The sequence below is a fragment of the Uranotaenia lowii genome, chromosome 2 (assembly GCF_029784155.1).
Source record: "Uranotaenia lowii strain MFRU-FL chromosome 2, ASM2978415v1, whole genome shotgun sequence".
Taxonomy (NCBI): Eukaryota; Metazoa; Arthropoda; class Insecta; order Diptera; family Culicidae; genus Uranotaenia; species Uranotaenia lowii.
This window is the reverse complement of record NC_073692.1, coordinates 362,127,048-362,143,416: the sequence shown is the minus strand read 5'-3', so window position 1 is coordinate 362,143,416 and position 16,369 is coordinate 362,127,048. Positions and strand designations below refer to the sequence as shown.

General features: G+C 41.1%; 2 protein-coding genes and 1 long non-coding RNA gene across 3 annotated transcripts; 1 reads left to right on the top strand and 2 right to left on the bottom strand.

The window, feature by feature from the left end:
• Positions 1-305: 305 nt before the first annotated feature.
• LOC129747471 (eIF-2-alpha kinase GCN2) lies at positions 306-6,248 on the bottom strand. The gene is made up of 4 exons (XM_055741713.1): positions 5,679-6,248; positions 3,716-5,614; positions 1,997-3,652; positions 306-1,937 (listed from the first exon to the last, which is right to left on the bottom strand). Exons 1-4 carry the CDS (start codon positions 5,942-5,944, stop codon positions 1,046-1,048), a joined length of 4,713 nt encoding a protein of 1,570 aa, XP_055597688.1. The 5' UTR covers positions 5,945-6,248; the 3' UTR covers positions 306-1,045.
• Positions 6,249-10,616: 4,368 nt separating this feature from the next.
• LOC129743118 (uncharacterized protein K02A2.6-like) lies at positions 10,617-15,582 on the top strand. Its single transcript, XM_055735078.1, has 2 exons — positions 10,617-11,454; positions 12,452-15,582. Exons 1-2 carry the CDS (start codon positions 10,617-10,619, stop codon positions 15,580-15,582), a joined length of 3,969 nt encoding a protein of 1,322 aa, XP_055591053.1.
• Positions 15,583-15,791: 209 nt separating this feature from the next.
• LOC129744778 (uncharacterized) lies at positions 15,792-16,369 on the bottom strand. The gene is made up of 3 exons (XR_008736998.1): positions 16,194-16,369; positions 15,992-16,139; positions 15,792-15,918 (listed from the first exon to the last, which is right to left on the bottom strand). It is a non-coding gene; the product is annotated as an uncharacterized LOC129744778 (long non-coding RNA).

The following is a 16,369-nucleotide window of genomic DNA, read 5'->3' as shown; positions in this document are numbered from 1 at the left end:
GCGTTAAGCTTCTTGGAAGAGTTCGGGATGCCAAGAACAACAAACGTAAATAGCCAATATCCCAAAGATATTCAATAGACTATTCGAATATTTTTTTACACGTGTTGGGTTTGCTGCATTTTTCTAACATTAGTTTTCACTCGTTTTCTTGTCATTGGCACAATTCCTTTAGGCTACTGAGAGAAAATACGCGGATTTCATATCGTGTAAAATCAACCATGATGTATCTAAAGGTCTACGGCTGAAAACAAATTAACTGATGTTCTACAAAACTGACGCTTTTTCCACCCAAAAACAAATATCTATTTTTATCGTAAAGGTAAAATATTTATTGTTTTACAAAAATCAGTAATATGTCCACATATTTTTAGCGTATTTTATTTTATCGATTTTTAATCGGGTTAGTATTTTGAATTTTTCAAATTACGTTGTACGTTTTTTCAATCGGCGCTTTGCTAAGTGAACTTTCGGTGTTTTTCGTTTGTGTTTAATTGTTTAATGTTCATAACATCAGGGTACAATTTACATTGAAGGTGCTCGTGTTCCATCGAAGGCAGAGTGTCATTGAAGCATTGTGCAGTATGCACTAAGAACATTTGGCAAAATGACAATGGCAAAGAAATGAAAATATGGAAGTTCTACTCTAGTGAGAATTCATAAAGTTTCGATTATGTGGAAATAGGTGATAAGAGACTAACATAAAAAGATGAATCATAAATAATCATGAAATTATGGAGACAGAACTGAGAGTTAACAATACTTAAGATGCACAGAAATAAGTATAATTTCAATTACGATAAGCTTTTTCTCTCTGAGTATTGCATTTAATCCACTGCATCTACGTTGTGATCAGTAATATACTGAAAAATGTTTGTAGACTAGCCATTCTTGAAAAAATCAGCGGTTTACCATTATACTACGCCAAATGCTATTTGTACAAACCAGCGTTACTAAATAACACTCTGCCGTGAAAGATGAACCCTCTACTGCTTAAAAATAAATATATTACGTAAAATGGCATATTTGAAGGACGAAACAAAAACCTCTACAAGATCAATCGGCAGAACGAATCCACTACGCTGTAAACGCCTACCACGGGAATCTCCTTGCTTTCGCTGAAGATGTCAATCACTTCGTCGTAGATTTCCTTGATGTTTTTCTTGTACTTGGGGTACTTTTCAATGAGCGCCTTCAGCTCCAAAGTGCTGGCTGAGTTCTGATCCGGGCCGTTGACTAGCTCTGTTGGATCTATGACACCAATCAAACCTCGAAGCGGAGCGTTCGGTAGATCTACCATAATGAGCGAGATTGTTTCCTTCCGTTGGAATTTCGCTAGGATTGGAGACAGCCTATGCTCAACTTGGTTTTCGTACCGGCGCCTTTTATTGGTGTTGATCTTTTCTGCCGTCAAAAAGATAAGATTGGATGAGGCGCCAGTTTTGTTACTTTGCGATTGATTCAACAGGGACGGAATACTTTTGGTAGATGCGACGCTCGTCAGCGAGGTGTTCTGGAGTGCAATGGTCGCTTCACTGATGGACGCTTCCGGTCGAAGGATTTTCAGGATATAACTTATTAACTCCGGTCGAGTGACGTGGCGTTCTTGGAAACGATCGTGATTCCATGTGCGTACCCTTAGCTCCCCACCTTCTCCAACGATGACCACCAAGTTAGCACCGATTTCTTTGGCACTGTCTTCGAAGGAGAGACCGCCCTCGTGAATTCCTGTTTTAATTCCGTTGGACCATAGGGAGCGTAAGATTTGAACCACCTCTTTCAAAGGAGGCCTGGACCCGGTGATGCAAATTAGCACTTCAACTGGTTCACAACCAGCACAGGGAGTGATGGCGTGAATCAGTTTGTCCAGATGGAAACTCAGCCCTGCTCCGGTAAGCTCCACTTTTGGGACCTGTAAACCGTTGGTCACACCAGATTTCCTGAAAAATTTGGGTAAATAATTTTGTAAATTTCAATTTAAGTTGCCAATGATACTAACTGAAATTCGGCAAGTTTTGCATCGTAACGCCCTCCAACAGCGATAGTGGTAACAGGGTTCTTCTTTTTCGCCTTCAATTCTCCCAGAAGTTGCCAAACGATGCCACCATTTTTAGCACTTTCATAGTTCAGCGGCAACCCTGGACAAACAGTCATCGGACACTGAACGCCCATGCCCTGGGCCAACGAAACAACCGTCTCCAACTCTCGTATGGCAACCTTGGCCAACATTGCAGCCTCACCTTTCCCCTTGATCAGCGACTTGAGCAGCGTGCCGTTGATTTGGGTAAGCGGAACGTCAACCTGCAGGGCATCACATAGGTAGGTGCTATTGATTTTCATACCCGGTTGCTGAATTTGATTGTTGATCGATGCCACCAGTTGAAATTTGGAGATCTTCTCATCCAGGAAATCGAGTACGATTTCGAAAAGTTCTTTGTACTTGTCGGTTGGAACGTTGCAGTACAGCAAAATGGACCTCAGTAGGCTTATGTGGTTTATTCGGAAGAACAGGTTCCGTTCCGGATCCAACAGGTTGAGCTCCCGCATAATCTCATTTGCGATCGAAAGGAGCTCTGCATCCACGATCAAGTTTCCTCGAATAGGTGTAACGATATCGAACGCACATTCGTACACTTGCTTCGGATGGAAGTTGAATACTTTCTTTTCCCGATAAACCCGTCCAATGGAATACCTCCGTATGAATTTGATTCCATTCAAGGCGACATGCCTTATAAACGGTATCCGAAGATCGTCTGGTAATGACACGATACTACCCGAGTGAGTCATCAGCTTAACAGTGTTTCCCCTGGCCATGGACTTGGTGTACGGTGTTAGAAGCGGTGTCACGACTTCAATTGCTCCATGTCGCCTAAACAGGGTAACTATTTTCGATTTGATATAATCGAAACGAGGCATTATCGGAACCATATCTAGATGGTAGCTCAGCTCGGAGATCGCGTCACTCTCTTGACCGAAACATCGCGCTATCAAATGTTTATAATGTCTCGACTGAGGGTTAGACAACACGTGGCGCACAACGTCTTGGATTTCACCGGCCTCCAATCGTGTCGGTGGAACAATCTCCGAAGAAAGAAGTTCTTCAGCCGTTGGTCTTTTGCTGGGATCGTGGTTCAGCAACCAACGAATAACCTGAACTTGTTGCGAATACTTATTGTCACCAAGAATAGATTCCGGGAATATTACGCTCTCTGAACGAAGGTCCATTAAAGTTTTCACCCTCTCCATACCGGTGGAAAGTGGTGGAAAACTCATTTCAAACAGAACGATACCCAGCGAAAAAAGATCCACTTTTTGATTGTAGGTCGACTTCGATGCGTTTCCAGTTAGTTCAGGAGCAACGTAAAGTGCCGTTCCAACCTTCCCGGTCATAGAGTGGCCCGCATCGAGCGATTTCGATTGATGACTGTGAGCCAATCGTTCGTGTTGCTGATTCTGCAATGCAAGAATACTGGTAGTTGCCAGGCCAAAGTCTCCTATTTTGACCTGATCCCGGGAATCAAGGAAAACGTTAGCCGGTTTCAGATCCCGATGGATCATACCCTGTTGATGGATGTGACTCAGCCCTTCAGCAATCTCCCGAAACAAACGCCAGACACGATCGACATCCTGGTACAGATCCGAATCGATGGCCGTTCTGAAATTTCAACAGTTTTGATAATCAACTCAGTAATGGTATGCTCTCAAACTCTCAACTTACCTCAAAGTGCTCTTTTCGCAAAATTCCATCTGGATGTACATGTACAACATTTCCGGGTGTCCGGCGGCAGAAGCTGCGCCATTTCGAACTTTCTTATCCTCCAGTTCACCACCATTGGTACCTTCGCTGAATTCACCATACGTCGCGACTTCTCCATTCGAATCAACGAACTCAATCCCATCGGAGAAATCCTCATCGTTATCCTCGTCCTCATCTTCATCATCATCGTCGTCCTCGTCGCTGCTGGAATCAATCGGCATACAGTCCAGCACCCAGTCGGAATTTTTATCCAGATTTTTCTTCACAACTTTGGCTGCCGAGCTGGGAACTTTTCGAGGAATACTGTCGACACTGACTGACCATTCATCGCCACTTCCCTCCGCTCCGGGAACCTCAGCGTCGCTTGGACTGACAGCTTCGACCCAACTGTTGTAATACCGAACGACGTTTTCGTGATTCAACCTTGAAAGTAGTTCAACCTCACGTGTCATCTTTTTGTAGAATTGTTTGGAACGTGCCGGAAGCAAAATTCGCTTTATGGCGTACTGGCGATTGTCGAGAATATTTCTCACCTTGAGCACGTCTCCATATGCACCTTTTCCGACGAACGATTGAACTTCGAACTCGGTTTGCAGACGAGATTTTTCCGTGGTCAGGGAGGTGTTCATGTAAGCTGGGATCGAGTGGACAGAACGTTCCGTTGGTTGCTGTTCCGGTGGTTTGACTTCCCGATTAACAGTGCGATGATTTTCTTTATGAATATCCTGTAGCAGGATCGGTCTTAGGAATGGATGGCTTAAAAGGTCTGATGCCGAGATCGTGCGCTCTGATTTGCAACGATCAATAAAATCTTTCATCTCAGAGTGGGCATTAAAAAATGATTCTACCAAGGAACCGAGTGCGGGAAGATCGCTACGGACACACGGTTGCCCGTTGATCATCTCTTGAATGTAAGGTATGAGCTTGAAATCGGCCACCCGAATGTAACCAGAATTATCCATGAAGACAGTCGAATCCGAAAGGTTATCGTGAGAAACTCCATTGTTATGCAGATGAATTAAGGCTTCTAAAATGCCTTTGGCAACCATACTTGCACCTTCCACTGACCATCCCAGGGAACCGGATATGGTAAACAAACTTGTCCCGAGAATAAAATCCTGTATAACATAGATGTCGATTCCATCTTTTCCAACTTTACAGAGCACTCCTTCGTATGAGATTAAATTCTTGTGTTTTATTGTAGACAAACACGCTACTTGTTTTTCAATTTCTGATACAACTTCCTCCGAGCTTTTTCCATTTATCGTTTGCCCATCCTCGTCCAGATCGATACTCCATTCAGTAATATAAACGAGTTGACCAGTTTGAATATCAATCCCTGAATAGGCTATACAACCGCGTTGAGAATGTCCCAAACAACAACCTTTGACAATCTTTCTGCCGTCCTTGAAGAAAAGGGTCTCACTTCTCCGATGATCCAGACAAAAATTGGATAATCCTCTGAACTGATTCCCTTCACTGTTATCCGACGAACTCGTGTTCCGATGCAAAGGGCTTGTCTCATTAATGCTGTGTTTCGATTCTCGCCTAGTACGCTCCAACTCCTTCTTCCTTTTCTGCAGCTCATCCTGAACCACCTGCCTCCGTTGATCTTCCTCCGCCTTCAAGGTGTTCTGCAAATCCATCGCTCGCTTTTGTTGATTGGCCAACATTTCATCGTAGAAACTTCCCTTCGGCGGAGCATTGTGCTTATGAAGGAACCCTTCCACCGTTCCGGCCAACTCGTAGATCATTACTTCCCCCTTCAGCTCATCGGCTTGCGCCTTTAGTTGTTCAAGCAAATCTTTCACCAAAGCATCCGACAATCCAACAGTGTTTTCCAGTTCAATTTTCGGCGGACTGAAAGAAGTAAATAACATCAATAATAACACCAATGATTAAAACTCCCCTATAGAAAACCTACTATTTGGGATAATTCTTATTACAGCTAACTCGCAAGTCCGTTCTGACGTAAGCTTCTCGGGCCGATCCCTTCTGGGGAGTCAGCCTGAGTCGCACTTCCAAAGGGCGCCATTTTCCTTCCTTGGGCCGAAGATCCTCAACCTGGGTTTCGTAAATCGACCGAATCACTTCCAGTTCCGTTTCCTGTCGTTCCCGGAAGGTTTCCTTTTTGCTGCAATTGTTCGGCAGATCGTTGCTGCTGGTGCTAGTCGTTCTAGTGTTGGCCATCTTTCGTGCTAGCGCGTTATCGGTTGCACGAGTCCTCGGGTGGCCCCCGAACTCACCTAACAGCTGTTGTTATCAGCCATCGCTCTAATCAGACTGAATGAATGGAACACGTTTCGCTTTTCTGTGTGACAAACACCTGCCGCATCAGCACTTTTGCAACGGGAACCAAAAATTGACTAAAATCGACTGACGGCACTCGGTTAAAGTATTGCACAAGCACCCCCGGGAATGGCCGCGTGAATTTGTGCTGTTTTTTCGGAGTTTTATTTTGCGCGATAAGGAGCACGCAAAAGTGGTGACACGATGAGATGCGAACGATGGATAAAGAGATGGGAAAATCGATCACAACAAAACAGGAATTTTTCGCATTATGCTTCCGAATTATTGTCGTTAGCAAAGCCACGCTGCTGCCATCTCGATTTGGCTGCCTAATATATACAAAATTTTATTTTTTTGATTAAACTCAAACTTAAAAATTAAACAAACTCTAGAAATAAGTAAAGAAAAAAAAAGGTTTTTCATTAATACCGGAAATCAAACGACATTCAGCGGCTTATACATAATAGAGTTTTTATAGCTGTGTGGATTTTGATAAGTATGTCTGAAATACAAAAAAAATGTATTTTTTTCAAAATGTTGGGAAAAATTTCCAAATTATCAGAATGGACTGTACCGAACGCCAACACGAATAACAACAGTTAGCACAAGCAATCTGGTTTAAAGCACGCAGCCAACTCGATTCGCACACGGCAAAAATAATAAACTCAGCCGCCACTTTTTTGTACGCATCTCGGACAAAAAGTGCAGGGACTTAACGTTAAGTTTAATGCATTAAACTCAACTTAAAGTTTAGCGTATTTAACTCAACGTTAGTTTAGTGCACCGAAAATAATTTTCACTTTAAAGGTAAGTGACATCTGGAGTGAATTTGCGCCATACGTAAATTCATGTGAATTTTAAGTGACCGTCAAGTGAAATCACTTAAGTGAGCGATCAAGTGAATTTCAAGTGAATGGCAAAATCTATTTAAAATGTTTGCTCAGGTCAATAATATCTTTCGTTGTAGAGGTTTTTAGGTGAAATTTCGGAATATCAAACATTAATCAACTTTGTTTCTACAAAACAATTATTTATTTAAAAAAAATACAACGTAAAAAAACGTCACTTTTTCTCCTTATTTGGGTTCAAAAAGATTTTTCGGCTTCGAAAAATCATTGACTTCCTCACTTTGACGAGACATTCGGGTTGATATTTTCTGAAATAGTAATAAAAAAAATTAAATTTAACTAGTATTTATTGTTTTGCATCATACTTACTTTAATTACACTTGAATATTTCGTATCCGAAACCTGATTGCTTCAAAAAGGTTTCTGCGACGTGTTAACCGGTTCACACGATGTTTCTGTCGGTCGACCTATGGAAAATATCATTGTTTAATAACATATAAATTACTTTAATTCTGCACCTACCAACTCAAACAAACCTCTGTTTTTTCTTTTCCAAACAACAATGAAATCTAGAGTTTGTTTTGATTAGGTCGTATGAGCCACTGGGCATGTTTTGAGAAAATCGATGTTAAAGTTCTGAATCACATTTTCAATTCTCATTTTATGAATACTAGTCCAGTTAACCTATAAATTTGAAAATCAACGTAAAAATGGACGCAGAACATGCTGGCGTACTGGAAATTGACGTTGATTAAGTTTTAATCAATGAAGATGTACTTACGACCTAATCCATTTTTCGTTTGGCGCATACGTCTTTTGGTCCATCGAATAGTTTGATTCGAAAAACTGATTCGATTGCCTCCAATTCTCAGTTATTGGTTCGGATTTGATTGAAGAAATACTCTCAACAAAATAATCCTTTCGATTAGTACGCGGAAATTACCCTTCCAAAGGAGCCAGGATTTTTCACTTTCTGGATGTGACCTTTGGGAATCCACCTAGACATTTCCGGCACAAAATGAGGCGCCACTGGCCGATAGAGGTGTGTGAAAAAGCATCCATAACTTTAAACTATTGCTGCCTCTGTAATGATAAAAAAACTACTGGATATTCACAAAGTGAAATTCGAAGCTTTTTGTACTCACCAATATGCCAATTTAACCGATTTGCGGCGTCGCACTATACTATAGGATCGCTAATAACACTCCTGCCGACAGTTTTTTGTCTTTTCCCTTATTTTATTCTCATTTACCGAAGCATTTGCGCGACAATGCATTACGTCGTAAAACCAACTCGTCGGACTGTTTGTTTTGCAACCTTTTGCATCCCGGCAATGCACGGTAGCGCAAAACGACGCAAAACCAAGTTACACTCAAAAATTAGAAAGTCATCATACGTCCTAAATTCAAATCAATTTGCTAAAATTATTCATTGATCAAATGAAACCAAATTTTTACTGATCATAGAATACATCTTTGTCCATCGTTTGCAGTAGATAACTCAGTTTTGTTTATATTGGTTCATACGACCTAATCAAAACAAACTCTAGAAATAATCAATACTGACATTGTTGACATTCGCTATGCAAAAAATCACTTGAATTTTAAGTGATGGGCAAGTGAATATTGGCTTAAGTGACTGTTCAAGTGGATTTCAAGTGAGCATCGAAGACATTCAATGCCGGTCACTTCAAACTCAAGTGATGAGCTAGTGTATATTGATTCGGTCACTGAAAATTCAAGTGAGAGGCAAGTGAAATGTACATGAGCCACTTGAAATGAAGAAATTCACTGAGTTTTCACTTTTAAGTGAATCTTCTAGTGTTTTTTAAGTGTGATTTTGGGTTCAGTGTGCACTTTACTCAACAGAAAGTTTTTCCATGTTTTCTCGCCGGTGCATAGAATCGAAGAATCGTGGAAAAAACGATTTATTTCGAATACAATTAAATAACAAGCAGGGATTCAAACCTAATGTCTTTATTTGCAAGTTTTTAATACATAAATTGCTTCCAGATCAGAAAGATAGATTATTATTATACAAAATTCAATGTATTCACTCAGCCTTTTGGGCGCATTGGTGGCAGCAATTCCAATATCGTTTACCAAATCTTCCTCTATTCCGCCCACACTGTCCTGCTGAGCCCGCTTCGATTGCGTTCCGTCAAAGAATATCACCCCGATCCTGCCGATACTTCTCCTAGGAGGAATCTCATTACAGCGAAAGCCTGTACAGATCGCACAGGATCCGACCTCTTGATTGGCTTCGGTAGCCCTCGGTAGGACGAACAGAAAGTTTTACAGCAGCGTTACTAATTAGTTACTAATCAACATGAATCCGCAGCCGCTGCCATCCTTTGAGAACATGAAGTGATGTCTAGCCATTTCCATGTTTCCACATAATCTGGGCTCTCAGCTTGTGCCTCAACGGATGGCCCACCTGTGACTTGGACACGGTGGCACACCATTTAACTGCTCCGACCTAAAAAGAGAAAACAAATTCAGTTATTTCTTACAAATTAGGTAAATTTAAACAATAGCCACTCACCAAAAGCGTTCCCGCTCGACCACATTGGGCTGGATTTTGCAGAGCCGCATCGCAATCTTGTGCATCCACTTGTCTCCCGCTTCCTACCCGACCATCTCCAGGGTATTCACGATCAGCAACCCTTAATTGGCGCCACTCGATCGTTGCGCTGGTGGGCAGTCTGGTGCAGATCCCTCCGGTGCTTTTGGAATCAGCTTCGGCCTTCGAGGATAAATGCGACAAGACATTCTACCAGGGTCTCTTCCTGCTCTGGCTGACAATAGAGTTTCCGAGTCTTGTAGTCGGAATAACTTTATTCCTTCGGACACTTTCTTGCGATGTGTTTGACTCTTCCGTTTTTTGGGCGAATCTCATTGCTGTTCAATTCATCTTTGAAAGGAAACGTTGTCAAAAAATCTAATAAAATAAACTTTAGATCGATCTTACTTTCCCCTCAAGAGTTTTTACAAGGCCAATGTGCGGGTGCGTTTTCTGCTTCCGACGGGGTGTTTGGGTTCGGGTCCGGATCACCTTCTAGTTTTAATCTTGATATTACTATTTGTGATACTCAATCCTAAATCAGTAAACTAGGCAACACTGCATCAAACATCAGTGTAAGACAGACGAAAAGGGACGCCATTGTTGAGAAGTGAAGAAGTGCGTTTTAGTTTCTCCCGCGTGTTTTAGTAATATCGATATTACTTCTGAAGAAGTGGAATAAATATTATATCGTTAGTAATCCGTGTTTTATTGAGAGTACCACAAGTGGCGACGAGAAGGGCGAACTCACCGTGGAATCGGCAGGTATGTAAATATTTAAGAACCGGGGAAAACAAACAAACAAAAAGAAAAAAAAAACGAATGACGATTTATTGCGATTCATTCAGGAATCCGAGAAGGCCAGGTCCGGGAGACTGCAAGCCGTAGGTCAGGAAGACCGTAACAGAGGTTAACGGAAACCGAAGGTCAGAGTAAGACCGGAACGAGATCACGGAGATCGGAAATAGGTCGAGCGTAAGACCGTAATTTAGGTCGCGGAAAGACCGGAATTGAGGTTACGTGTAAAACCGGAATCGAGGTTGAGGAAACCGTAACGCGAAAGGTTTGAAATCAATAATCCATTAAATGAGGTTATTTTAATAGATGTATTTGTTTGGCAGGAAATGGAGAGATTCGATTTACCATCATTTGATTTTAAACAGATGGCCCCGAACGAAGTCAGGGACAAATGGGTGCGTTACAAACGGCAATTTGAATATTTGGCACTAGCCAATAATGTAACCAACAAAACCCGTTTGAAAAATATTTTTTTGGCTAGAGCAGGGCCAGACGTCCAAGAAATATTTGCTAGCATTCCTGGAGCAGACGTCGAGGAAGCTAGAGGAATAGATGCGTTTAAAGTGGCAATCGAAAAATTGGACGAGTATTTCGCTCCTAAGCAGCATGAAGCGTACAAACGGTTCCTATTCTGGTCAGAAAAACCAACCGATATGAACGGACCGATGGATAAGTTTCTTTTGAAATGTATGGAATTAGCCAGCAGCTGTAATTTCGGGGGAAACAAACAGGAAAGCTACGAAATAAGTATTATTGACAAAATAGTCCAGTTGGCCCCATTAGAACTTCGCGAAAAACTTCTTCAGAAAGAAGTTCTTACCCTGGACGATGTTATGAGAATGGTAAACAGTTACCAATCAGTAAAATTCCAAGCAAATCAAATGTCGACCTCCAGTGAACCATCGGGTTCGATTGAAGTGAACAGAATCGAGAACAATAATGCAACTCCCAAATACGGTTGTTCCAGATGTGGTGAACGTGGGCATAAAGGGGACGACAGTGAATGTCCCGCTTTACATGAGTACTGCAGGAAATGTAACCGGAAAGGACATTATGCTAGATGTTGCCGGTCACAACAAAATTACACACGTCGTGTGACGCGTCCTCCACCTAAACGTGGCCATGGATCTAGTGGTGGTCTTGCGGGCAGCCCAAAACGATCGAGATATCAGTCGGTTAGGAATATCGAATTGAACGATCCAGGTAATTCGGTGACTAACAAACAAAAAAAATAGATTTATAATTATAAATGGCGATTTTCCATACATTGGAAAGCTGAAAAATATGAAATTCATGGTTCTTTCAGCTTCCAGTTTTTTACAATAAAACCATAAAAATCCGATGATTTTCATTGTTCACCCACTGAAATAAAAATCCTAGTACATGGTGAGAATTTTTTACTTGTTTTTTTTTTTGGTTTGTTATTGTCATCACTATCGTAGATTAATGAAAATGAAGAACGAATAATTTGACTAAATTTTTTATTTGACACATTACTTATTTATAACACTTACTCACTCAATGATCACAGAAGGCCTATGACTCGCACTAGCACTCCCATCCCGTAGACCTCCGGCATCAATCAGTTCAATTCAGGCAATGTAAGGTGCCCTCGCCGGAATTTGGAACTGCGGAACTACGTCGTCTTCTAGAAAGAAAGGGGTTTTATAAGTATTTTTTATCAATATACATGCAATCATAGTACTTACCATCACCACTGCAGATGGGCCCATTGCGTTCCGATTCGTCATATCTGCCGAAAAATCCCGAATTTGTCCGGATAAAGTTATTCTGCATTAAAAAACAGATCACGACGAAATCTTCCGGAGACAAAAATACGCGCGTAAACAAATTTGGCTTAAGGCTTCTACACGGTTAATTGTAAATGTGTAGAAACAGCAAAAGATTAACTACGTTTGGATTTACATTTTACCATGAAGTACACTGTAACTATGATAGTTACAAGAAAACTATCGTGATACCATGCTTCTGTCATTTTCGGTAACTATGAAATATTTTGAATTTACGATATATTTTATGGTGATTTTAAAAATTAAAGTGATTTCATAATAAAATGCGGTTGAGAGATATTTTGAAACTACGATAAAGTTTATTGTTAAATTGAAAATCATTGTTCAGTTATTTTAAAACCATGGTCTTTGCTATTCGGGAAGTCTATCGTATGATTGTGTTTTTTTAGGTAATTATACTAGTTTTGTGTTCAATATCGGAGACGGGGATGAGCTTCTCTGGGTGACGGTTGGCGGCATACTCATTCAGGTTCTTATTGACTCCGGGTCTGAAAAGAATATAATAGATGATGTGACATGGCAAAAAATGGAAGCTAGTGGTGTTGAAGTTAAAGCTCGTAGATTACAGTCAAATCAGAAATTTAAAGGATACGGAAAGTCATCACAGCCCTTGCTGGTTAAAGAATTTTTTGAAGCAACCATCGCTATCGAAACTCCGGATAAACGTATTGAAAAAGAAGCCACCTTTTACGTGATCCAAGGGGGTTCACAGTGTCTATTAGGTCGTGTCACCGCGAAAGAATTAGGTGTTTTAGTCTTGGGTCTACCTAGCACTCAACCAATGGAGATTTTCAATCTACAGATTTCTAGAAAACAACCGTTTCCTAAATTTAAAGGAATCCAACTCGATATTTCAATTGATAAGTCTATTACTCCGGTTGTTCAGCATGCACGCCGCCCGCCTGTTGCTCTTCTCCAAAAGATAGAGCACAAATTAGAATCTTTACTTGTTGCAGACATAATAGAGCCAGTAAATGAGTACAGTGAATGGGTCTCTCCTTTAGTTGTCATTGTTAAAGACAACGGGGAACTCAGGTTGTGCGTTGACATGAGAAGAGCAAATCAGGCAATCAAACGAGAAGCCTACATGATGCCAACTTTCGAAGACTTCCTGCCGAAACTGAAAGAAGCTCGTGTATTCAGTAGATTGGACATAAAAGATGCGTTCCATCAAATAGAGCTCAAAGAATCCTGCAGATATATAACCACTTTTATAACACACAAAGGGGTTTTCCGATACAAGCGACTTATGTTCGGCATTTCATGCGCCCCAGAGATGTTCCAAATGATTATTGAACAGAGTTTATCAGACTGCGAGAATACTGTCAACTTTGTTGATGATATTTTGGTTTTTGGCGAAACAGAGATTGAACACAACCGGGAATTGGAAAAAGTATTAGCAATATTGAAGGCTAAAAATGTTCTGCTGAATTTTGATAAATGTGTTTTTAGAACTAAAGAAGTAACATTTTTGGGCCATCACATTTCAGCAAAGGGCATCAAACCGACAAATGATAAAATAGCAACATTAAAAACTTTCAGATCACCTGAAACAGTTGAAGAGCTTCAAAGCTATCTCGGATTAGTCACCTACATAGGGAGATTTTTACCAGATCTGGCAACGGTTACTGCTCCACTCCGAGCATTAACGCATACAGGAACTCCGTTCGTTTGGGAGGATGTACAGGAAAAAGCATTCAACAAGTTAAAGGAAATGATATCTGATATTAAAACATTAAAATGTTTTGATAACTCTCTACGTACCCGTTTGATCGTCGATGCTTCACCCGTGGGACTAGGTGCGGTACTGGTCCAGTTTAAGGATCCAAAAGATGATTGCAACCCTCGCATTATTTCATATGCTAGTAAAAGTCTCAGCCCAACAGAAAAAAGGTATTGCCAAACTGAAAAGGAGGCGCTGGCAATAGTTTGGGCGGTAGAACGCTTCTCGGTGTATCTCCTAGGGAGAAAGTTCGAGTTAGAAACTGACCATAAGCCGTTAGAAGCCATATTTTCAACCACATCTCGACCCTGTGCTCGAATAGAGCGCTGGATATTACGGCTACAAGCTTACTCCTATGTAGTTCGTTATAGAAAAGGCTCAACCAATATTGCCGACCCACTCTCGCGGCTTTCTAAAGTGATTGACGAAAAAGATTTCGATGGTGATAACGAATTTTTAATTTTGGCTGTTATGGAATCTGCAGCTATTGATACCAGTGAGCTTGAAAAAGCTTCACAGGAAGATGAAGAGCTTAAACTCGTTCGTGAAAGCATCCAAACTGGTAAATGGGGATTACAATCAGTTAAACCGTATGAAACGTTTCGAACAGAACTTGGCTTCGTAGGAGATTTGTTAGTACGTGGTAGTAAATTAATTGTACCCCAAATACTACGAGCTAGAATGCTTGCCTTAGCTCATGAAGGCCATCCGGGTGAAACTGTAATGAAACGTCGCTTAAGAGATCGCGTTTGGTGGCCTGGAATGGATCGTGAGATTGTCAAGCACGTGACTTCTTGTGAAGGATGCAGGTTAGTAACTCTTCCTGAAAAACCAGAACCAATGCATCGTAGGCAGATGCCATTAAAAGCATGGGTTGATGTAGCATTGGATTTCCTAGGTCTATTACCTTCTGGGGAGTACCTTTTAGTTATTGTAGATTACTACAGTAGGTACAAAGAGATTGAAGTAAAGTCACAAATAACCGCTAAGGAAACCACAATTCGACTCCATAAGATTTTCACCAGGCTAGGGTTTCCTGTCACAATTACACTAGACAATGCAAGGCAGTTCGTTAGTCAAACGTTTGACGATTACTGCACGAACCATGGTATTCATCTTAATCATTCAACACCCTACTGGCCTCAGGAAAACGGGTTGGTTGAAAGGCAGAATCGTTCGCTGCTGAAACGCCTTCAAATCAGTCATGCCATGGGAAGAAACTGGAAAGAAGATTTATACGACTATCTCATGATGTATTATACCACGCCTCATTCAGTGACAGGTAAAACCCCCACGGAATTATGTTTTGGTAGAACGATTCGATCCAAAATTCCTTCACTAACTGACGTTTCGTATCAACCAACTGATGATGATGTACGCGAAGCAGATCAAATTTCCAAGCAAAAAGGAAAAGAAAGGGAAGATGAGAAACGAGGTGCTAAGTTCTCGAGTTTACAATCTGGAGATACGGTGTTAATGAAAAATTTACTGCCAGGAAACAAACTCACACCAGCATTTGACCGTCAGGAGTATACCGTAGTACAGAAACGAGGGCCTAGGGTCACTATCCGTAACAAAGACACTGGTAAAGTTTACGAACGTAATGTTACACATGTGAAACGTGTACCTGATAGCGAAGCATTAACAGATGCATCTAAATCATCGGAAGCACCAACTACAGAAGACCCACCCCGTCTCATGAGTAATCAAGAAGCTATTTTAACCCCTGATAATTCCAGGTCACGGCGAGATATAAAATTACCGAGCAGATATGATGATTATATAATCGACGTCTAAACTTAAACAGTAATAAACAAAAGGAGATGTGATACTCAATCCTAAATCAGTAAACTAGGCAACACTGCATCAAACATCAGTGTAAGACAGACGAAAAGGGACGCCATTGTTGAGAAGTGAAGAAGTGCGTTTTAGTTTCTCCCGCGTGTTTTAGTAATATCGATATTACTTCTGAAGAAGTGGAATAAATATTATATCGTTAGTAATCCGTGTTTTATTGAGAGTACCACACTATTAATACATTCGGAAATAGCATCTTCCGGATACGTTTCAGAATATCGGAACTATCCAAATAACTTCCAGATTTACATTACTTGTTCCGAAAATCAGCAGAACCTGTCAGACAAAAAAAAAGTAGGTATGTTGTAAATAATTAAATCAACTCCTATCAACTCAAACTGCAATTTACCTGACCCATAGTAGCGGGATCGTTTCTTTTGAATAGCCAGCTTCCAGCTGGTGCAGCGTTCTTCGGGTACCAACCCATCGGTGGGGATTGTGCAGGTTTCTCCGTAGTTCGGTTTCTTCACACGTTTAACGTAACAGCCGCGGTTTTCCTGCGGGAAAATGTAACTTGAGTTATCTCACTCAAGTCATTAAATCTTACTTACCTGATACCGTTTCCTCTGTCCCAAAATTGATCAGCAAACTAATGAAAATCCTCTGCCGATCTAGCTAGAAGCGAAAGTCCTTATTTCAATACAGATGCGACCTGCCGGACGGAACGCGCTCCCGGATAAAATCGCAAATCGGTTCAAATCCTCGTGACAAATGCACCTTAAACAAA